The sequence below is a fragment of the Capricornis sumatraensis genome, chromosome 1, assembly GCF_032405125.1.
Source record: "Capricornis sumatraensis isolate serow.1 chromosome 1, serow.2, whole genome shotgun sequence".
Lineage (NCBI taxonomy): Eukaryota > Metazoa > Chordata > Mammalia > Artiodactyla > Bovidae > Capricornis > Capricornis sumatraensis.
Window position 1 is genome coordinate 131445978 of NC_091069.1, and position 24410 is coordinate 131470387.

The window sequence follows — 24410 nt, forward strand, 5'->3', positions numbered from 1 at the left end:
AAAGCTTATCTGTTCCCATGTGAGATGGCTCTGAAAGGGAGAATAGAATTTCTATAAATGGAAAGAAGACTATTCCAAGAGATGGACACAAGATGAAAAAGCTTTGGTGGTGGAAGTATAGGCCAACAATTAGTGATTCGATTTCCCTGGAGCGTAGTGGAGTGGCACTTAAGGCTAGTAAGGTTAGTTGAGGCTTTATTATGAAAGCTTCTAATTCCAACTGAAGTGTTTATACTAAACACACTGTGAAATGGGGATTCACTCAGCACAGTGAATAGAGATATCTTCTTGTATCTATGCTTAGAAAATTGATATTTACATTTATATGTAGTGTAACTTGGAGTAGAGAAAGTTTGGGCATAGGCCTCTTGGGTAGGAAGTTGTTAAAAAGGTAGTTTAGTGGGGACATTAGGGTATTTCTTGTTAATACACAAACATGGATATTAGTGCAAGTAGCAGTACAAAAAAAAGTATTTTTTTTTTTTTAACTAGGAATTGATACTATATTAGGGTCCATAGTATAAAAAGATGTTAAAAGTAATACTAAAATTTACACAGTGGGTGCCTGGATGAATAATAAGTCAAAAGATTTAATCTAAATACTTTTAATCATATATAATAGCATATGTAACTGAATTCAAGTTACATACTTGTGAGATCCAAGAGTAGTTTTTCTCTGAGTTAAGGAGAAAAAAAATGGCCAAATCAACTATGATACGTCATCTCTAGTGCATCACTTTTACAGCACCATCTTTTAGGGTTTTAAATAACTCAGCTAAATTCTATCACCTCCACTAGCTCTGTTCATAGTAATGGTGGTAGATGATTTCTAATTTCAGAGATTTAAAATATAAAAGATGTATGTCTTAAAACTGATTATGGGAGTAGAAGTTAATGTTTACAGATGTTTTACATGCAACTAACTGAACAATCATCACAATTGCCTCATGAAAGAGGTATTTTTATACTGACTTTATTTTACAGTTGAGGAATCTATGGAGCAAATTTCAGTGGCCACAGAGATTTAAATTCAAGCACCTTAGCCCTAAAGTCCACTCCCTTTAACTACTATACTAAAATGATTTGTTTTTAAAGAAAATTATATTAAGATAAGTTAGAAGTATAATTTTTGAGGTCTCACTCCATGCTAGGTCGTTATACATTGTTACACATAATTCATCTTTCCAACAATCTTGCAGTATGGATCTCCTCTTTTCACAAAAGAAGACGCTAGAGCTTATAGCTGATGAACTACACACTTAAGGTCACAGGACCCACAGTTGGCAGAGCTGGAGTCCACCCTCAGGTCTCTCTGACATCATTATTGTAATTGTTTTTCTTTCCCCTGGACTTCCCAACTCCCTTCGCATGTTTATCTCTACCTCGTCTCAAGTATCCAGCCCTACATCTAACATGTGGGGCTCACCAAATACCCACTCATTGTAGTCCAGTACTTCTCAGTTGGGATGGTTTATGCTTCGTTCTTTCTCAGAGGGACATTTGACAATGCCTGAAGGCACTTTGGTTGCTACATTTGAGGGATTAGGTGCTACTGTCAGCTAGTTGGGAGAGGCTTCCATGGTGGCTCAGTTGGAAAAGAATCTGCTTGCAACACAGGAGACCCTGGCTCGATCCCTGGGCCAGGAAGATCCCCTGGAGAAGAATACCCACTGTGGTATTCTTGCCTGAGAAATCCCATGAACAGAGGAACCTGGCAGGCTACAGTCCATGGGGTCACACAGAGTAAGACACAATTTAGTGACTAAGCCACCACCACCACTGAGAATGCTGCTAACCGTCCTGTTGTTATGCACAGCAAAGAAAAATCTGCTCAAAATGTCAGTAGTGCTGAGGCTGAAAAACTTGATTTAGTGGAGAGGATGAATCTGGGCATTGCTCATCTCAGTGCTATTTTATACAATTTTGTCAGGACAAAAATAATAGAATATAGTTCAAAGAAATAGATTCCAAAGATAATGCTGCTAAGTCGCTTCAGTCGTGCCCAACTCTGTGCGACCCATAGACGACAGCCCACCAGGCCCCACCGTCCCTGAGACTCTCCAGGCAAGAACAATGGAGTGGGTTGCCATTTCCTTCTCCAATGCATGAAAATGAAAAGTGAAAGTGAGGTCACTCAGTCGTGTCCGACTCTTCGCGACCCCATGGACTGTAGTCTGCCAGGCTTTTCCATCCATGGGATTTTCCAGGCAAGAGTACTGGAGTGGGGTGCCATCACCTTCTCCTCCAAAGATAATAGTCTTTTCTTATTGCCTTAACCACGGTGATGGACAGGGAGGCCTGGCGTGCTGCGATTCATGGGGTCGCAAAGAGTCGGACACGACTGAGCGACTGAGCTGAACTGAACTGATGAAGGTTACACCAGCGAGATGGACCACAGATACCATGATTGGATTCGACATAAGCATGTCATTTCTGAACACAGGAAGACACTTAAGTTCACTAATGACTTGAATGTGTGTATAGTTTTACATATTTTCTAGAATATATGAGTCAGGGAATTTTTCTTTATATTTTTCCTCATTAAATAGTTGCTGAATTGATAAAACTGGTTTAGTAGCTTAATTAGAAAAATGTCTGAACCTTCATTTTCATTAGACCTACCAAACTGCAAGTTTTGTGACACATTTGATGATAAGTGCTCCTGTGTCATTAAGTTGAATTTCTAGATTATTCTATATTCACATTTCACAAGGAGGTTTCTGTTGGCAGAAGGCAAGAAGAGAAAGCCTTTCGAACCTTCCATAGCACTGCTCAAAATGAACATCTCTCTGATGATGTAGAAATCTTTCCTGTGCCTAGTGAATACCAATGAAGGAATATGTTCATACTGCAAGGACACTAAGTAGATGGCAAATTTGAAAGTCTGTTTTATCCCAAATTGCAGTCCTTACTGCAGAGAGTTCCTTCCCAACTCAGAAGGGTGCAAGAAGTGTGGGAACTGCTCATCAAAAAGTCTGGTCTGAGCTGTGACTTCTGTGGACTCTTTAGGATTTAATCTCTAAAATCCTTTTCTAAACGGACATGAAGTTAAGATTAGTTTCTAACCAAACACACAACTGTGAGGTATACCAATTTTCCAAATCTGATGTTGCAGTTTCCAGTCCTATTGTAAAATCAAGTTGTCTTAAGTGCATTTATGCCAATAAAATGATTATTTTCAAATTGAAGGATAATTTACCCAGCTTCACCAATCCATTTGTTCCAACATGGTGTCATTAATTGTGATATATTTGCACTTTTTACTCTGAAGATCTCTGTTCTAATTAGTTAAAATAATACTTGCAGTATTTTAAAAAGTGTTTAAAAGCAATGCACTTAAGGTGATGCAGATATTATTTTAATAGTCTGCTAATGGTTAGTGAAAAATTATCACAATAATACTTGAGTATTAAGGATAATCTTGAAAATAATTCAACATTCCTTTCTGATATTATGAACCAAATAAAAATCCCAATGTCTCTAGAATGGTTTGAATTTAATTTCGTGAGTGTGGAAAGACAAGTACATGATTTGATAGTATATAGGTACATATCTTTACATATGTATACTATTATGCATGCATACGCTAAGTCACTTCAGTAGTGTCCGACTCGTTGCAGCTCTGTAGACCATAGCCCACCAGACTCTTCTGTCCATGGGATTCTCCAGGCATGAATGGGTTGCCATGCCCTCCTCCAGGGGATCTTCCCAACCCAGAGATCAAACCCATGTCTCTTAGGTCTCCTGCAGTGGCAGGAGGGTTCTTTACTACTAGTGCAACCTGGGAAGCCCAATATCAATGCATAATAGAGGTTATCCTAGGCAAATACAACCAAAAGGCAGTGGGACAATGAAAGTGTTGAGATGAAGGAGTGCTAGTTATGCAGGAAGAGTTCCAGTTTGTAAACTAATTAATAGAGTAGGAATCATATAAAATTTTCACAGAATCAGATATCTGAACTTCAGATTTCAAGGCAGAGCCATTCCAGTTGAGGACAGATTCCAGAATCTTGCTATGAGACAATGGCAAAGCGAGATGGAGACAATATCTCTGAAGGGCGGACATGAGAGAAGTGATGGGCAGCTGTGGGAAGTCTTACATGACACGTATTGGGCATTTTCCGTATGCCAGGTTCCAGTCTCGACACTCTGAATGTATTAACTCATTTAATCCTTACAGCAGCCCTAGGAAGTAGGTCCTTAGACTAAATGTCATGTTTGTCAACTAGAAATTCCAAAGATTCCATTTGAAAACTGGATAACAAGATTGCTGTCCAATAGAAGAGGGCTTTTGTTTTGCTTTTAAAATTTTGTTTTGAGGATATGTAATTCTTTCCAAAATAAAAATTATGTTTTTAGTAACTCAGGCTCTGGGTAGTTATTTGGAATGTCTGGAAGATATTCTCACGTTCTCTCTTCCTCCATCCATACACAGACCCACAGGAGAAAGCTAGATTTCCATTAATGCATGGAGGTGAAGGTGAAAATCTGAGAAAGATAGAATATAAGATAGTTTTACTAGTCAGCAAACAGGTAGTTCAGAAAGCACACTGAGAAATTTTGCGAAGAGGACCACAGAAGAAAAATTGTGAGGGGTTATATCAGAGGAGACAAAACTCACTGTGGAGGAGGTAAAAATGAGAGAATAAGATGACAGAAAAATATGGAAACTTGGATGGAGACCAGGGATATCAGGCTGTGAATTTCACACGCGTCCACAGGTTTACCGAGAGAATTAATTGTTGGAGTCTAGAAGGTCTGCCACAGGTGATAGAAGAGACAGGAACACTTAACAGACAGCCATAGCTTCCGTGATTCAGACTTGGAGGACTTTTAGTTTGGGGTGAGCAGGGTGCTTTGGCCTTTGTGGAAGGACTCAGCTGTAGTTTGGTTTAATTGCCCCATCTCCAGACTGAGGCTCTGGTTCCAAGATGGTCAATGTCTGGGATCCCTGGCAGTCATTCAAGGCCTTGTTGTTCTGGCCAAGTTATCCTTTGGTATGAAATGTGCTTTGTGTTAAGTCAACTGTTGTTATATTCTTATGGGTATTTTAGATATCTTTTTTTGTTTGCTTCTTTCCTCTTAGCTTTTTAGTTAGAAAACACTGAAACTTCTAATCTCTAAAGAGAGACTAGAAGAAGTGTTTTCTACTGGTGGGTCAAGCTCACAAGGATGGAGCCAGCTTTGGTGAAGATGAAGATGACAAGGATAGCATTTATTGAAAGCAAAAAATAAAAGGATAAAATATTGTTTGGTTAATGAAGACAGAGTCAGAGTGGCATCATGTTTCAAGTTTCATTTTAGCTTTCAGTATAAGCTTCCAGAAGAGAATAGCAAGTTCTGCTTGGGGACCACTTTTCTCTACAATTTCCCAACAAGTCTAATCTGAAAATCTTGTTTTCTTTCCTTCCTCAATGAATGTTATGTGAATTGTAATTTTTAAAAGATATCTGTTCTTCATACTGCTCTTAAGTGCTTTGCTCAGTCTTCCTTACAAAACCTATAAGAATCAAGTTTCGTTTCCCCAAACTGTAAACATTAGCCTGCATTGTAATTGTAGATAAAAAGAGAGTGACCCTCATAGGCTATCATGTACAGACAACTTCACTTGATATCCCTTTGCCCACAAAATAATGGCTTATTGTGTTCATTTCAGGGTTCCAGCTCTCAATTGTGATTTAAAAGCTTGACTTTAGAACACACTTTAAATATTATAGATTAAGAAAATATCACCTGGGATCTAGGCTACCAAGAAGTGCTTATGTAGTTTTAATGACAGTTTCAGGTATAGTCTAGGATTTTCTTTGAAACATTGTTAGCAGAGAGATCATTTTAGGAAAATTGATACACTTTTCCTTTTTTCAACTGCCAAATGTGAAGGAAGCAAAAGATTTAAATTTCTCTGAGAAGGTTTATGTTGTATAAAAGAATGCTTTGAGAAGTTGTGAGATTCTGATATGTACTCTTTTTGAGCAATTGAAACATATCAGTGCGTTCTAATTGGCTGCATCTCTATGTTCACTGTAATCTGTATAGTGGTATTGATCAGTTGATCGGTATGACTCTAATTATTAGTAAATGATTCCATTAGATTAGTGAATGATTTTTTATCATAAAAATTCTTTTGTTGAAAACAAGGCAATAGAATTTATCTTAACAAGGCAATAACATTATCATATTAAAGCTCCATAGTTAAATGTTCATTGAATTTGGAATAACAGAATGCCTATTGTTGCAGACGTTTCTTTATTTTCTGAAAGAATCTAAAAGGTGTCAGGTGACCTTCAGCTTGTTTGATTGAGTGCAAGTACTTTGAAAACTGAAGACTAACTTTTCAAGTCTTCCTAAAAGGAAAAAAACATTTACTTCTGTAGACATTAAATATTTCCTGGTTCAATTCATAGTTTTTACAATTGGCCAACTTAATGATTAATAAAGCAGATATGTAATAAAATTTTAAGTGCTGATTCAAAACACTCATTCTAGAATTGAAGCCAGACATCTTATAACAAGGAGCAGTAGGTGATTTCAAAAACTAAAAATGCTGAGGAAATAAATTTCCTTCATGAAAAACAAAGGTGCTTTTGAGATGAGAATGTTCATTCAGGAAGTTCTATTAGCGCAGAGCCCTCCCATAATTCAAACAAGGCAATGAGATACAAGGACTTGAACTGAACATAGTAGAATTCCAGTTTGTAATAGAAAATGTAGTGTATTTCCTTTTGTCTTTTCTCTTCCCAAATTCTGTAGCCCACTGTGGAAGATTTGGAGGAGGTGGTCCTTATATTATCTTAATTATATTCATAAAACTCATAAAATCATTAGAAGTCCCTATTCTAGAAGCCTAAGGTACACTGGGGATTGCAAAGTATGAGAAATTCATAACATGTCGTTATGTTGTAAAATACTGCCAGTTTTCAAAATCCTTTTTTGGTATTTTCAAAGTAAATTTAAATTTATAGGAATCTTCCCACTGGTTGTGAGAGAAGGTTTCTTTAGCAGGAAGAAATAAGATAGATACTTTCATTTAAATTTGGAAGCGATTTTAGAATACTTTAAGAAGGTACTTTGTTTATTAAAAATCAATAATATTTTCTCTTGACACACTTTTAAGAATATTCATTCAATGTAAGATCACACACAAACATAACATTGCATACAAACTGTTGCTTTAAGTATTAAAATAAATTTATTTTGCTTTGTTTATTATTTAGCAGAACAGATGGTAGTGGTTTGACACAATTCAGTTCTTTTTTTCTTTTGTTGTTTTCTTTTGGGGAAAAGAAAAAAAAAGCACAAAAACCAGAGCTTCTTTTCCCACTTTGTCACAGCTGGTTGCCAATCAATCTCAATTCACAGTACAGTGATGATAGCACATGATGTCCAGGGGCCAGATATGATTGGGTTACATTTTTCAGCAATGTTTCATATCAGGCAAAAAAAAAAAAAAGATATCTTTATAGTGGGGACTGTCAGCACATGACTGTACCACTGTCATTAATCAAATCTGGCAACAATGACTGCATTTATACAGGTCTGAGACTGGCATATTTCACAATCAGAATCACTGAATTTTTGTTAGGATTTCCTCACCAGTAAAGTTTTTTCATGTTTGTTTTTTTCTTATTTTTGATAAAGTCAGAAAATACCTCCTGCATATTGATCATATCTGAAAACTAGCTCTTTTATACCAAAGTATGCTCTGGTTACTACAAATTTATTCTCCACTATGAAGAAGGGGCTTCCCAGGTGGCTCTGTGGTAAAAAAAAAAAAAAAAAAAATTCCAATGCAGGAGATGGAGGAGACACAGCTTTGATCCTTGGGTTGGGAAGAAGCTCTGGAGAAGGACATGGCAACCTACTCCTGCAATCTTGCCTGGGAAACCCATGGACAGAGGAGCCTAGCGGGCTACAGTCAATGGGGTTGCAAAGGAGTCAGATAGGACTTAGCAACAAAACAACAGCAATGTAAAGAAGGCTAAGAGCTAATCAGAAAATTTTAGCTACATTAGATTGTTTAATAAAACAGTAATTTTAAACTATATATTTTGGGAAACACACTTGTGAACCTTCTATGATTACAGTTGGTTTTAGAGTAACACTGAGAACAAAATACTGATAAAAGTTACAGATACAGAGTCTGATGGAGAAATACACACCTGCCCAGAGCACATGCACACACAGCAGTAAACACACATCAAATGAAAAATGTGTGTTGCTCTGTGTTAGAAAAAATGAATGGACACTGAGGCACAGGACATCGATTTCAATCTATTTATAACTCGAGACCACAATCTCAGTATCTTCTTTTATACAATGGTATTTGGAAATAGGCATTTTCTTTAAGTCATTTATTGTTGTGAAATCTTATATGAATCTCAGCTGTAAACTGTAAAGGTCTCATTAAATATAAGGATCTGTTATTTATACACTTATATTAGTAATATTTGCTCTTCAGGAAAAATTAATATTTCCCCAGTTATCCAATCAAATAGTGTAAAGCATCAGTGAGATTATTATTACCAGAAAGAAATAGAAGAAATAAGGTCAAGTTATTGGACCTGTGGAAATATTTGACATCTAATCACTTGTGAAACATGTACTTTTAGAAGGCAAATTATTGTCTCAGAGACATCGTGACCTGTTAGAGAAAGCAGAGACTGGTAGTATATAGTCATTTTCCCCTTGACTATAATTGTCTCAACATGTGTGGCCTTGGGAAAGGAACTTTATCATATTTTGCCTCAGATTGCCTAAATGTCAAAGTAGCAATGAGCCAAATATATTTACTTCTTTCCGGGTTTTGAAGCTACTTACACATAATTTCTTTAAAACCAACCTTCATATATCTTAAATTTTTGGAGGTTAGAGCTGATTTGATCATGATTATATGTTGATCGTTCCTCTGACCTGAGATGCAGCTTACTGTGGAAACTGACAAAGGTCCCGTGACATGCTTGGTCTCCTGGACTGTGGGTGTTGTCAGGGCTCAGGCTCCAGACTGGCACTGTGTTTCAGGCATGTTGGAAGGAGCAGCGCTGTCTCCAGTGGTACAGTTGAATTAGATCCCTGTAGGCACTTTTATAAGATGAAAAAGTGTGTACTTTGGAGGAAGACAGACCTTGAATTCCAAATTTCTATGTAAAAGTGTCAAAATTTTAAATATCAGTTATTTAATAACCTTAAAACATTAGCAAACCAACACACACACGCACACATACACACAACTTGCTTTCATACAGATTTCAGTCCACAAATGAGCACACTGCAATTAGGATTTTACAGTATCTAGTGTAAATTTCTGTAGTCATACCATGAGGCTTGAAATTCTAGTAACAACTCAATTTTGTGGGAGCAGCTGCCATTTGCCTGTTAATTTCCCTCTATAGAATCATTTATAATGACTTTTTAAAAAATAAATCTTTATACTTTCTCTTCATTGAAAGTTGTAACCACTGTAATATAGTTGATGAAGAATGTGCCAGGAGAGCTAGTATTTAATATAGTCTAAACTTTTGCTACCAATGAATTCCTAGACTCTGAATAGCAAAGTGTTATATTTATAATCTTAAAACGAGGACATTATACTAGATACAATAACTTTTCAATTTTTCCCTGTGTCTCAGAATTTATAATCTGCTGGTTTCTAGGAATAACCAGTATCCATGTATTCTCTTATATTTTCATAATTAAACTTCCTTTTCCCCCTCTTATCCTAAAAGTATTTTATTTAAGCTTTAAGAATTATTCTTTAACATTGATATTTGGGGATTTTTCTAAGTATTTCCATGTTCACAGATTCATATTCGTCATGGTTTTCTAGACTTAAATAGTATTTTTTGAAGTTATTATTTTTACACATGAAGAATTTACACATGAAGTGTTGTCACCTTTTCAATTTTATGTCTGTAATTCCTTTCTTGATATGTAGGGAGTAAAATTGAACATTATATTCCAGGTTCCACTATGCCATATTTTATAAAAGTGTAGAAATAAGCTATATAATTTCTGGTTGAAGTTTATATGCCTAAAATGTCTAATTTTCTAAATAGGATATAGTAACTTTATTCCTTACCTACCAAAATTTTTATGAGAATATATTAAAAAGTATATTTAAGAATACCATGCAAATACATTTTATTGTCATTATTTTAATAATACATGTAATTAAAACCATTCTAGTTGCTGAAATAATTTTAATATTCTCAAAAGAATTGAACAAAGCACAAAACTTTATTGGTTCTCCTGTAGTCCTCACATTTGTTTGAAATAGTCTTCTAGAATTATTTCATTTATTTTGGTGCAGAGAGTTTTGTTTTTCATGTTACTAATTTACATACAGAAATTTATAATGATAATATGTAACTCAAGTGTCTAGATTGCTGGTCGGGGTTTGCTGACTCCTTTATTTTAACTCTATCTCCATAGTAGCATTTATGTATTAAGTTTTCTGAGTGTTAACATTTATAATATTTTGTTTGAGTTAACCTAAGCTTCAGAACCAATTGCTGATATATAAAACTAATAACATTACTTTGTTTCTTGATATAGTAGAGTTCTGTATTTCATGTTAATTTACCTTTTAGTTTACCAATAACCATGCTATGAAAGAACTACTGAAGAATTTTAAGCATTTATTGCATGGTTCATGATATACTCAATAAGGATTTATTGAGCATATCCAAGATGTCAGGTGCTATTTGCTGGTCTTTGGGGTATATGGTTTGGAACAAGAGAGAATCAGTTATTGTTCTCATGGAGCATACGTGCTGTTGAAAACTAGGAAGACAATAAAGTGAAAGTGAAGTTGCTCAGTCGTGTCCAACTCTTTGGGACCCCATGGACTGTAGCCCACCAAGCTCCTCCGTCCATGGGATTCTCCAGGCAAGAATACTGGAGTGGGTTGCCATTTCTTTCTCCAGGGGATCTTCCCGACCCAGGTATCAAACCCAGGTCTCCCGCACTGCAGGCAGACGCTTTAACCTCTGAGCCACCAGAGAAGCCCAGGAAGACAATAAACAAGCAAGTAAATGCTTGATAGAGGGATATTCTGTGAAGATAAAAAGTATTAAATGTAACAAAAATATGAAAACAAAGAATAAAAACAACTAAAAATAATTTTAGAATGTAACTGATGATCAGAGAACTACTTTACATTGTTTGGACAGGAAGACATCTTTGAGTGAATATCTGGACTATCTTGAAAGTCAAGAATGGTCAGCAGTGAACACTGCAGGGGAAGGGCATTCCCTGAAATTATAAGAGAAGTACAAAGAAACAGTGATAATTAGGTAGTTATGTTGAACAAAGGGATAAAGGCCACATGGTTAGAAGAAAGTGAGCAAGAAGTTGGATAGATCATCATCAGAAAGGCTCGAAAACCAGAGTCTGCTCTTAAACACTTGGTTATGCTCTTGAATGTTAAAAGCTCTATGTTGGGACTGTGGCTGTAGCAATGAGTGAAGCAGACAGGATCTCACCTTTATCAGAATTTGGTTTATCAAAATAGACAATACGAAATGTGAGCAAGTGCAAAATGATTGGTGTAGCAATCCTTTTTTTGTTAGTTTGTTCATTTGCTCTCTGGGGGTTGGTGGTGGGTTTTTGTTTGTTTCGCTTTGAGGAGGGAATAATCATAGTTTTCTAGTGAAATAATGGATAGCTTCAGACATGAGTGATGGATGATAAGGCTTCCCTCATGACTTATGACATTGTAAATCAGTGAAAGTTTAACCCAAAACATGCAGACAGAAAAGGAACCACTACAATTGGAGGATGGAGGCTGAAGGAGCAAGGATTGTTGAGTTTAGTTGTCATACTTGGTTCATAAACATTACTGTTCATAGACAGAACTTTTATTAGGTCCATGCCTCAACTTGAAAATCAGGATAAGCAGTTTTATTCTTTTAGCTGAAGCTGGAAGTAGAAACAATCTAATTATAATAGTCTTCATTGAAAGCCTAAAATGTTTCTTGGTCCTTGAAGCAATACAAACTCAGTTACTTGTGATCAGTTCAGTTCAGTCTCTCAGTCGTGTCTGACTCTTTGTGACCCCATGAATCGCAGCTCGCCAGGCCTCCCTATCCATCACCAACTCCCAGAGTTCACTCAGACTCACGTCCATTGAGTCCGTGATGCCATTGAGCCATCTCATCCTCTGTCATCCCCTTCTCGTCATGCCCCCCAATCCCTCCCAGCATCAAAGTCTTTTCCAATGAGTCAACTCTTCGCATGAGGTGGCCAAAGTACTGGAGTTTCAGCTTTAGCATCATTCCCTCCAAAGAAATCCCGGGGCCGATCTCCTTTAGAATGGACTGGTTGGATCTCCTTGCAGTCCAAGGGACTCTCAGGAGTCTTCTCCAACACCACAGTTCAAAAGCATCAATTCTTCGGCTCTCAGCCTACTTCACAGTCCAACTCTCACATCCATACATGACCACAGGAAAAACCATAGCCTTGACTAGATGGACCGTAGTCGGCAAAGTAATGTCTCTGCTTTTGAATATACTATCTAGGTTGGTCATAACTTTTCTTCCAAGGAGTAAGCGTCTTTTAATTTCATGGCTGCAGTCACCATCTGCAGTGATTTTGGAGCCCAAAAAGATAAAGTCTGACACTGTTTCCACTGTTTCCCCATCTATTTGACATGAAGTGATGGGACCAGATGCCATGATCTTCATTTTCTGAATGTTGAGCTTTAAGCCAAATTTTTCACTTTCCACTTTCACTTTCATCAAGAGGCTTTTTAGTTCCTCTTCACTTTCTGCCATAAGGGTGGTGTCATCTGCATATCTGAGGTTATTGATATTTCTCCTGGCAATCTTGATTCCAGCTTGTGTTTCTTTCAGTCCAGCATTTCTCATGATGTACTCTGCATATAAGTTAAATGAGCAGGGTGACAATATACAGCCTTGACGTACTCCTTTTTCTATTTGGAACCAGTCTGTTGTTCCATACCCAGTTCTGACTGTTTCTTCTTGACCTGCATGCACATTTCTCAGGAGGCAAGTCAGGTGGTCTGGTATTCCCATTTCTTGAAGAATTTTCCAGTCTGTTGTGATCCACACAGTCAAAGGCTTAGGCATAGTCAATAAAGCAGAAACAGATGTCTTTCTGGAACTCTCTTGCTTCTTCCATGATCCAGCGGATGTTGGCAATTTGATCTCTGGTTCCTCTGCCTTTTCTAAAACCAGCTTGAACATCAGGGAGTTCATGGTTCACATATTGCTGAAGCCTGACTTGGAGAATTTTGAGCATTACTTTACTAGCATGTGAGATGAGTGCAATTGTGCAGTAGTTTGAGCATTCTTGGCATTGCCTTTCTTTGGGGTTGGAATGAAAACTGACCTTTTCCAGTCATGTGACCACTGCTGAGTTTTCCAAATTTGCTGGCATATTGAGTGCCACACTTTCACAGCATCATCTTTCAGGATTTGAAATAGCTCAACTGGAATTCCATCACCTCCACTAGCTTTGTTCGTAGTAATGCTTTCTAAGGCCCACTTGACTTCACATTCCAGGATGTCTGACTCTAGGTGAGTGATCACGCCATCGTGATTATCTGGGTCGTGATCAGCTAGAACCAATGAAAGTAATATTTTGAAAGTATAGCATTAACAGTGTTGTATGTATGGGAAAGACAGTCAGTGTGATCAACTAGAAGCTATTGCAAAATTGTGTGTGTGAAATGACATCAGTGAAAATCAATGAGAAAAATCAAATATGAAAAAAAGTAAAGATAACTTCTTTATTTGAATAATTTCTTTGAATCTAATGAGCATATTCATGTGCAACCTCTTAAAAATTCATGTTAAAATTTTTTAGAATTTTTTTCTGCACTAGTATGTCAGTGTACTTGTTAAAGAATAGAAGTGTGACGGTAAATGTTTGTTAAAGAGCTGAAGGTGTGCATTTCCAGAAATCACTTGAAGTCATGTTGATGTCTTAAATGTTAATGTCGCTAATTTAAAAGAGGATTACCCCTTCTTAATTGTTTTAGCCAAAGTCCCTTTTGTCAGTTTGCAAAAAATAAGAGAATTTTCTTCTTTAATATATTTCAGCTCTATTATATTCACAGTGCCTAAAAATAAATCATATATTTAAACGTAGTATAACTTACAAATTATAACTCACCAAGAAACTGAAACACACACTAATATTATACTAAGATCTATCAGAAAAAGCCAAAAAGTACTAATAATGCTGTTGATGGTTTTGATGCAGTCAGAGTTGTATAGACACCTAAATTATAGGTAATTGATAATCAAACAGCTAGAAATCAGATATGAAATTGTTGATCTTATTAGCAATACCTTTAATCAAAGTAGTGATACTTTATGACTGAATGTTGTGTGTGTGTGTGTTTTATTTTAGGTAAAATATAATATAAAAGAGAAAAATGAAGGTGAATACTAAGTGTTGTCTAAATGCGACCAATGTTATTGAATAAAGCCAATCCATATTCTACACAGGTATGACATCAAAGATGATTACACACTGAGAATTAAAAAGGCAATGAGTACAGATGAAGGCACATATATGTGTATTGCTGAAAATCGGGTTGGAAAAGTAGAAGCTTCTGCTACTCTCACAGTCCGAGGTAAGAGACTAAAGATGTGAAATATAACTGAACTAGCAGACTAATATTTGGTTAAATTGGTAAGTGAACTCATAATCAAAATAATAGCTTGCACTGTTTTATTAGTACATAAAATGCGTGGATTTTGTGTCCTCTCAATTTTTAATTGAAATAAACTTACTTTCAAATTTGGATTTGAAAGGATGTGCGTTTGAAGTGATTAATTTTTATTTAATAAATAACAGCTAACAGTTTAAAATTAAATCTTAAAAATAAAAAAGATGTACACTAATCTTTTGTGTTTCCATTGTTTTGATCTGATTACAGCTTTTAAATGTCACTGGTTTCAAAGATACTCAGTTTTCTGTTTACTAGATTGTCACTTTATACTAGGAGACAATTTTCTTGAAATTCTTTTTCATTTCAGCATTCAAAAAGCAATTTGGAAAAAAACAAAAACAAAAACCTAACACTGCTTCCAGAGGTGGAAAATGGATACAAAGGAACACCCACATTGAGGAAATCTGATTTAGAGAGTGATTTGTGAAGTTCGTTGGCCTTAAATAATTGAAATAGTCAGTGCTGCTCTTGTATTAACTTTCTCTTTCTGGGTGTCATGCACTTTCTCAGTCATGGAATAATTTCCATTTACAGACTCCCTGCCATTGCTTATAAGGGAAAGAAAGCATTACTTAACCCTACAGTGAGCTAGAATGAATTAAGCGTCTTCCTGGTGGTGCGTGTTGATCCACAGGAGTAAATTATACAGCCCAAGGTACCAAATAGTACGTGTGCACAGCTACACTTACCTTTGCCAAATAGATATTACCCATGGCATTGTTTACACTCACGGGACTTAACAGAGATAGGCAAGTACATCCATTGCTCAGTCTTTCAGCCTTTCATCCCTCAGCTGATGCCTCTGCCTCCCATCACTCTCAATAAAGAAGTTGACTGCAGGTTTACATCCACGTCTCTCAGTTGTATTTCACTTTGTCTAGCCAGACCTCAGCCTTGAGCAGTTTTACTCGCATTTTACACAAGATTAGGTGAAAGGCTTGGAAGAATTTGGATTGGCAAGAAGTATGTGAGGGATTCTCAGACTGGTCTTCTATCTGGTAAGAAAAATGATTTTTGCATAATGTATGATTTGGGCTTCCCTTGTGGCTCAGATGCAATGCAGGAGACCCAGGTTCGATCCTCGGGTCGGGAAGATCCCCTGGAGGAGGAAATGGTAACCCACTCCAGTATTCTTGCCTGGAAAATTCCATGGACAGAAGAGCCAGGGGTCACAGAGAGTCAGGCGTGACTGAGCAACTAACACACATTATTTGGGCATCATATCATTAAAACAAAAACAAAAACAAAAAAATACTTATCTTCCTCCAGGTAACTATTAGGAGACATTGTGAATGTCTAGATGATTCTGGATACCTAGAAAAATATTGATGATTTCCAAACTTCTCAGTCACTCTGTTTCTCTTCCACTTAATTCATTTTCCTCCTTCCAGACATTCTAGGTTGGACCCAGATGCAGAATAAATTTAAACAAAATTGGCCAGCCAGTTGCTTAAAAATATTTTCAATTCTTTAAAAAGCTACAATCATACACCAATTGAATACATATATATTTACTGATAATATATGAGCAAAATCTGAGAGCTTTGTAAGCCTATTCACTATGGTTAATCTACATTTTCTGGTACGTTATATATATATATATATTTGTTTGCTTTTATCTAGTCAGCCCTTTGCAAAAGCAATTCACCTGACCATATTTCCCCCAAAGTTTGTTTGTTTACTTTTTCTGAAGTAAGTAGAAAAAATAAACAACTCACCAAGAAATGTTCTAGTCAAAAAATATTTGCTGACCAAACAAACGGTGAGAAACGTGAGGAGTTGTTTGTTTATAGAAGCAAGAGGGCTCCTTTTATGCTTGCATGCTTGGATGAATGAGATTTGAAGTGGTCTGTTTGCTTTAAGATACTTTCCCAGCTAATTATTTTCATAATTTGTTGAAAGTTTCAGGTTTACTCTTTCATTTAGCAAAGCATGCTCCTCCTCAATGGATGTTTGAAGCTAATGTACAAAACAAATACAAAGCGTCGTTTGTTCTCAATAGGACTTTTTTTTAAAAGCAGCAAAGCTTAATGATCTCTCCCCTGATGTGTGTCCTAAAGATGCATTAGAGAGTTTAATCTATTTGGTATTTATTTTCATCTGACTAATGTGTCAAAAACAGGGTTAAAGAATAGAAATCCCCATAATATAATAGACTGTGGAGTAAAAATTGTTTAAAGACATTAGGAAAAGCAGTTGGGATTTCTCATGCTAAGAGGTTAACAGGAAAAAAAACATAATATCTGCAGCTTAGTATTTTGCACTCATTTTTCTATGCACGTAAATGAAATGTTCAACCTTTCTCTGGATTGTTTTATCAGAACAGGGTCAACTGACCAAAGAGGGCCACATTGATTTTCATCCATTTCACTCAAGGACGCAGTTTAGTATAATTTGCTGATTTTGAAAACATCCACCTGCTGTTTTTATATTTTTTTTTTTCCAGGATGAAATGTTGCTTTGTGACAAAGACAATAAGTTTTATTGTGATGTTTCTGCCGAAATTTTATCATAATATTTACTTTATCCAACTTTGGAAAAGAAAAAGAAAGAAAGAAAGTTTTATAATCAAAATCTGAAACAGACTTACTCAGCTGTTTTCCACTTCAGAAGCATGGTGAAAATACACTATAAAATTAAACATAATAGCAAGTAGTTCTCTTTGCTGACTGGACAAACATAAAATTAGAAAAATATTTCTAGACAACAGTAAGCCTCCTGATATTTATATTCTTATCAAGTAATTCATGATCTGATAGAACTTTTTAACGTGGCTCCAAAATAAGTGAACACAAACTGCACATTTTCCCCATTTTTTAAATTGCTTTAATTGGCTTTGCCTAAACAGAGCTTCATTAGGAAAACTTGAACAATTTCAAAAACTATTTCTAGAGCAATAAAGTTCTAATTTTATTGAAATTACCTGAGACTGAAACAGAAATGTATTTTCTTTCTTTAAAACATGATTTCTTACCATTTTTTTTTTCTTTTCTCTCTTTAGACTCAAAATGGCTTTTTGTTTCTAAGGGAAACATGTTTCAGATTCAAAAGTGGCACCTGAAAAATAAAATTAAAAAATTAGAAACTAAGTTCTTTTTCTTCTACACATTTGCAAAACTGAGAACTCTTATTCATTAGAATATGGCACAACCTTATTATGTTAGTCTGTTTTTGTGTTCTTAGTTGTTATTGTTGTGTGCCCCTCCCAAAACAGAAATGATTGTGTATAGTTCAGCTTACTTTCTTCCTCTTGCTGTAGGAAATCCTCTATAGACTCTAGGACACACTAAGAGTTTCACCAAGCTGAACTTTCACCAAGCTGAATTTTCATGCAGTTGCTATAATTGCTTTATTCTTCTTTGAATGGTCTTCCCCCTTTTAATTGTGAATAATATCCTAAGACCATGAATCTCATAGAGAAGAAGTTCCAGTACAGTTTCAAAGATTCCACAGAGCTAGAATTGTGATGTATTTGTTGAGTGAGTGAATAAATGTCTGTAAATGTCGTTTCAATGGCTGTATCTGTCTCACCATGCATTAGACGAAATCAAGACAAAACTACTCATAAGTTTGAGGGTTACATTGTATTTGCACTAGAGCTTTATCCACTGGGATATGAGTGAAGCACTTGTTTGTTGAATAAATTTATATTTTGAAATGTAAGTTTTCGTAAAAGTTCAAATGCTACTAAATTGATTTCTTCTTCCTTTGAATAATGGGGCCATATGTTTTATATTTGTCTATTGCTTTTATACAAAGTGGTTTACTATCTAAATTGATTTGGCAATATTCTTTTTAAAGAAAGTATTATTAAGCCCATGTGTGTCTCTTTCAATTTCTGTGCATTTATAAAAGGGGTAGCCTATTTCAACTGATTTTAGTGACTGAAAGTTATGGAATAATAAAAAATAATAATTTGTTGAAGCAGCAGTTTGAAAGCCATTCTCAGTGTGAACAAGAATCAATTTGTCAGTCATTGTTTCCTGCCCTCTGCCAAAAAAAGAAAAGAGCTTAACAGTGGTTAGAGAGCTACTCAGTTGAAATCTCTAAGGATGTTCCAACCTATTTGTTATATTTTCATCCACCCTGTCCACGGATGAAAAGTGATGTGATCTTAACTTATTACTGGCTGAAAAGCAGTGTCAGGGGCTTTTTCTGTAGTCCCTGTAATGGTTCTGACTAACCATGCCTAAAATCCAATTGCTATTTAAATCAGACAGTGAGGCCTTCTCTTATTGACATGACATTTGCTAGTCTGTGACTTGAATAGTTATATTCATCAGGTTCTTAACTTTGGGATAACACAAGGCTGTTTAAAAAGATCTTTGAAATAATAACTGTAGTAAGTGATGACGATGATAAGACCTCATGTATAATATCTGTCAAATTGCTTAGAGTTAATCTCAGCATGCAAAGTAATTGTTTTCTTAGACTTCTATTTATAATGTTCAGTTTTTATCAAGCTAGGACATCCTGTTCATACTTGAATAATGACACTAGAAATCACCCTACTGTCCATACTTAAATGTAACATTACACATCATGCATTCTGATAATTTTCTTTTCTTTCTTTTTTTTAATTTCTTTTTTATGTTCTCACCACACCATTGTAATGTCTACAGCTCGCCCTGTGGGTAAGTAGCCATCCTTCTATCCATTTCGCATGGCTTTGTACAATGCTTCATAGCTCATACATGTTAGGATATGACAGATTGAAATATATTTGTTCACCCCTATTAAAATATTACTTGAGGGACTGTCTGCTGTAAAAGTTGCTTCTGACTTTTTCATCGCTTTACTAAACCATGTAGTTACTTTTTACTACTCTGCAATTAATAGGTAAAATTTTCATGTAAAAGAATATGTGAATAGTGAATATTATATACTGTTAACTTTTCTTGAGAAAATTACACTTCAATTTTCTTGAGTGAATCAAATCATAATGTTTGATATTTGTTAAGATGAAAGATTATGAACTAGGTTAAGAAGTTTTATTATTTTATGCACATATATTTTAAGCTGCTTGGAGTCTCTGCTTTGTAAGGGTATTTTTTACTGCTGCACACTTACCTGCATGCCACTTAAACAAACTTTAGTAGAATGCTTCAAGTTTTTGTAAGTTAATGCTTACACCTAGAAGAAAAGGGAATGATGATCTGTGTTCTTTGGCATGAAAAATTGTTTGACTATACATTCTTCATTTGGCTTTGCAAAACTGAAATTAACAGCTTGTGCTTGCATTAATCTAAGTGGTAATTATTTTTAAACAAAGATAAAATATTTTTTTAATAAACTTTCTGTATGTCTCTTAAAGTTTAGCTTAACCTATCAAGAAATGTGTTTGAATAAAAGAAATCTTGGTAATTGTGATAAAAGTAAATAAATAGATATATGCTTAAATGGATTGCTTCTTTTATATACCAAGAGGTACTTTAATAAGTTTTTCAATTTGACAGAGCTATATAACTGGTTCACCTAACTTCAAAAGCTTCGTTAATATACTGGCTTGACATTATTGACATTTGGTATATAGTCATCCAGACTCATAACCTTTTTCCCCCATTGGTTGAAACATTCACAGACATTATTGTTAGGTAATATCTTCTTATATAGATAGTAAATACAGTAAAAAGAACTTTGGCTTCCTAATCTGAATTTCTGTTCTGCTATTTCCAAGCAGTACTTCCTTTGTCAGTTACTCAACATTCCTAATCCCCAGTCACTTCCTGTATAAAATTGAGAGAAAAGCCCTTACTTATCAGAACTGATGTAGGAATAAATTGAATTCAAAATTGACCATATATGTGAAAAGTTTTGTATGTCAACATTGGTTTACACATTTCTAGTTTCTGAGACATATTATTTCACATTTCAGTATTTCTGGAATATACTTATGGCTTATCATCAATTTCAACATAAACCGTAGACATTTTTTCCTTAAAACACCATTTAATTGATCATGATTTTTACAACTGGTGCTTTTAGAAGGTTAAGGAATATATTATAGTTTTTGCATTTGTAAGAATTCACATTGATAAGTTTACATATTTATGGTATGACATCAAAAATTAAGAAATAAGTGAGAAAGAATAAAATAATAACCTTGCAAATTAACAGGAAGAGTCACATTAAATTATAGATATTTGTATATAAATTTTTATGCCAATAAACCATGATCACTTGATCTATATTATTTTGCAAGTTCCCCAAACATAGAACAATATGTTAATAATTTTCAGTATATAAAAACTCTTGAATAAAAATACATTGATTAGAAAATATGATGTATGCAGGGTATTAGATGTATTTGTCACCTACAAAGCAATTCATAATTTATTTCTGTATTTATTCTTTTTCAAAATGATTTCTTAAATTCCCATTGGACGGGAACTAAAGAATAGCTTCTTGACACATTGTACTTTATTCTGGGAAAGCCTGTCATTTTATAAATCTTTCTTGAATGACATGACAATGTTGAGAGATATGAAGAACTATACTTTAAACTTGACAACTACTATTAATTTGGGAAAGTGAATGTTTGATATGCTTTTATTGGATCACCAAAGAAGACTGATAATGAGGAAATTATTTGCTTTTTCTTTTCATCAATTTCTTACATCAATTTTAATTCAGGAATTATAGATAAGGCAACTTTTATTGTAAGGTTAGAAGATACAAATTAAGTAAAATCTTGAATTAAATATTCAGAGCTTGAAAACTACATTATTAATATTTGTTAGTAGACTAAATGTTTTTTAACTTTGAAACTTAGCAGTTGCATAAACAGTATTCTACAAAGTAGAAACCACAGAAAGCAGAGGAAAATCCATCTTGGATGCTAGTATAAACTATGTGAAGAAATATGTACCAAATATATAAGATTTAGAGAAAATTCAGTGGGTAGCTCCTGTCTAAAGCTTTTAAAAGAAAATTAGAAATATATGCAGATTCTGGAATACTTATAGATTCAGAAATCAATCATTACATTACATACCAGATGAAGCTTGGTAGTCTGTGGGGAAAGCCCTTTTAGAAATCATTGTAAACTTCCAAACTGGATAACTCTTATAAGCTGCATTTGAGTCAAAGAATTGGAAACTCTATGCAATTTACAGTGGGAATAAACACCTTCTTTCCTGTACTTTTGAGAAGACAAAAAACACTCTTGAGTTTGAGGATCTTCAATGTGAAAAATCTTACTGAAAGCAAACAATCACATAAGTGCCAATGGCAGAAAGTGTTCTCAGATTTCACTTACTCATGTGCAATGTCATCAACACCTCCAAGAGTCCTGGAACCTAACTTCCTTAGCTATCTTTACCACAGAATCTTGACAAATGCCACTTTAATCCTTAAAAATCCACCGGCCCATTCTGTGATTTTGACTTTTCCCTGTCCCAATAGCATTTTTTATATGAGAAGCAAAAGTATATCCTAGGGCATAGTTAAGTCTGAATGTTGAAATATTCATTTGTTTGTTTAGAAAACTCTTATGATGAGGGAACTAACAGAAGAAAAGGTTCTAAATAGGGATAAATATCTTGCTTCCTATGCCCATCTGTCTTATTTTCTATTGGAAGTCTTTCCCAAGCTTAAAAATAAAAAAAGAACATCTATTTTGGATATGGGCAACACATTTTTTTCCTAGCAGCAACTCAAAACATGATGAGTAATTTGGAAAAGAACTGTCAAATCTACCAGCTGCCTTGCGTGTGATGGTGAGGCCTGCTTCGTTTTGTGTCTTATGTACCATCTGCTACATACTGATTGCCTCCAGTATGGAAACTAAAAGCTGAGTATATCAGGTGAAACTCATTTAACATCAAAAACAAATTGACAATACACAACATTATAGAAATTTCCAATTATTTCCTAATTTAGTAACTCAAAAGTATGTTTCTTTCTATAGAATATAATTGGCCACACAGGAGTTTGTAAGTATAGAGGCATGTAAACGTTTCTGGCAAAATTTCCATCTTTTATTATTATTTTGAAGATGCAGCCACTGTATAGGGACATATTTTTTCAATCTTTGTTTAAACACAAAAATTAACATAACCTCATTTTAGAAAGTTCTGTTTCAAGTTGAAGTGCAGTTTTTTCTTTCCTATAACATGCTCTGAAGCATTTTATTGAGGCCACTAAAAGGTCCATAAAAAGTGAGTGCCTGGAAAAATTTATTCATAAAATATTATACTATAAAGCAGATACTACTTTAAAAATAATGCAACTGGTTTTTCAACACCTCTACCCTCCACTCCACCTTGAAATTTGGAAAACAATGTGCTGGATATAATTTAACTTAATAATGGAAATATTACAGGTATTTTTTTTTTAATCAATAACTAGAGAGATATGAATCCTCTCATGTCAAGGTCGGCTTTTCTGCAAAAGAACTCCTAAGCATCTCTTAGGAGGAAACCTATACTTGTATTCTCTGCAGCCTTTCTTCTTTGGACAAGCTGTTACCCCAAGACCTGAAGTGATCCTCTCTCTCCTAGGAGCCTTTATGTTTCATGCACCTGGCACTAATTAGCTACTTTATGCAGATTCCCATTTAATTTTTATTAAGTATCACATTTTTCTTGGCTCCATAAGTTTTGATTAAATAGTAGGTTAAAAATGCATTCAATTGTGTTTATTCTAACAGTGTTCCCGTGATGTGAAACATTTAAAATATCTTTCAGTTCAGTTCAGTCCCTCAGTCATGTCCGACTCTGAGACCCCATGAATCGCAACATGCCAGGCCTCCCTGTCCATCAACAACTCCCAAAGTTCACTCAAACTCACGTCCATCGAGTCAGTGATGCAATTCAACCATCTCGTCCTCTGTCGTCCCCTTCTCCTCCTGCCCCCAATCCCTCCCAGCATCAGTCTTTTCCAGTGAGTCAACTCTGTGCATGAAGTGGCCAAAGTAGGAGTTTCAGCTTTAGCATCATTCCTTCCAAAGAACACCCAGGGCTGATCTCCTTTAGAATGGACTGGTTGGATTTCCTTGCAGTCCAAGGGACTCTCAAGAGTCTTCTCCAATACCACAGTTCAAACGCATCAGTTCTTTGGCGCTCAGCTTTCTTCACAGTCCAACTCTCACATCCATACATGACCATTAGAAAAACCGTAGCCTTGACTACATAGACCTTTGTTGGCAACGTAATGTCTCTGCTTTTCAATATGCTATCTAGGTTGGTCATAACTTTTCTTCTAAGGAGTAAGTGTCCTTTAATTTCATGGCTGCAATCACCATCTGCAGTGATTTTGGAGCCCCCAAAAATAAAGTCTGACACTGTTTCCCGTTTCCCTATCTATTTGCCGTGAAGTGATGGGACCAGATGCCATGATCTTCGTTTTCTGAATGTTGAGCTTTAAGCCAACTTTTTTGCTCTCCTCTTTCACTTTCAACAAGAGGCTTTTAAAGTTCCTCTTCACTTTCTGCCATAAGGGTGGTGTCATCTGCATATCTGAGGTGATTAATATTTCTCCTGGCAATCTTGATTCCAGCTTGTGCTTCTTCCAGTCCAGCATTTCTCATGATGTACTCTGCATATAAGTTAAATAAGCAGGATGACAATATACAGCCTTGACGTACTCCTTATCCTATTTGGAACTAGTCTGTTGTTCCATGTCCAGTTCTAATTGTTGCTTCCTGCCCGACATATAGGGTAATGCTAATTTTTAAAGTGAAAAATCAAGTCCTGGTTACTTCTCATGCTTG

General features: G+C 35.4%; 1 protein-coding gene across 1 annotated transcript in view; it reads left to right on the forward strand.

Moving 5' to 3' along the window:
* Positions 1 to 24410, forward strand: part of ROBO2 (roundabout guidance receptor 2) — a 652483-nt gene that overhangs the window by 497774 nt on the left and 130299 nt on the right. Inside the window, exons 6-7 of the mRNA XM_068968049.1 lie at positions 14472 to 14599; positions 19321 to 19332. Of these exons, the coding sequence (XP_068824150.1) occupies positions 14472 to 14599; positions 19321 to 19332 (140 nt within the window). The remainder of the gene's footprint in view (positions 1 to 14471; positions 14600 to 19320; positions 19333 to 24410) is intronic.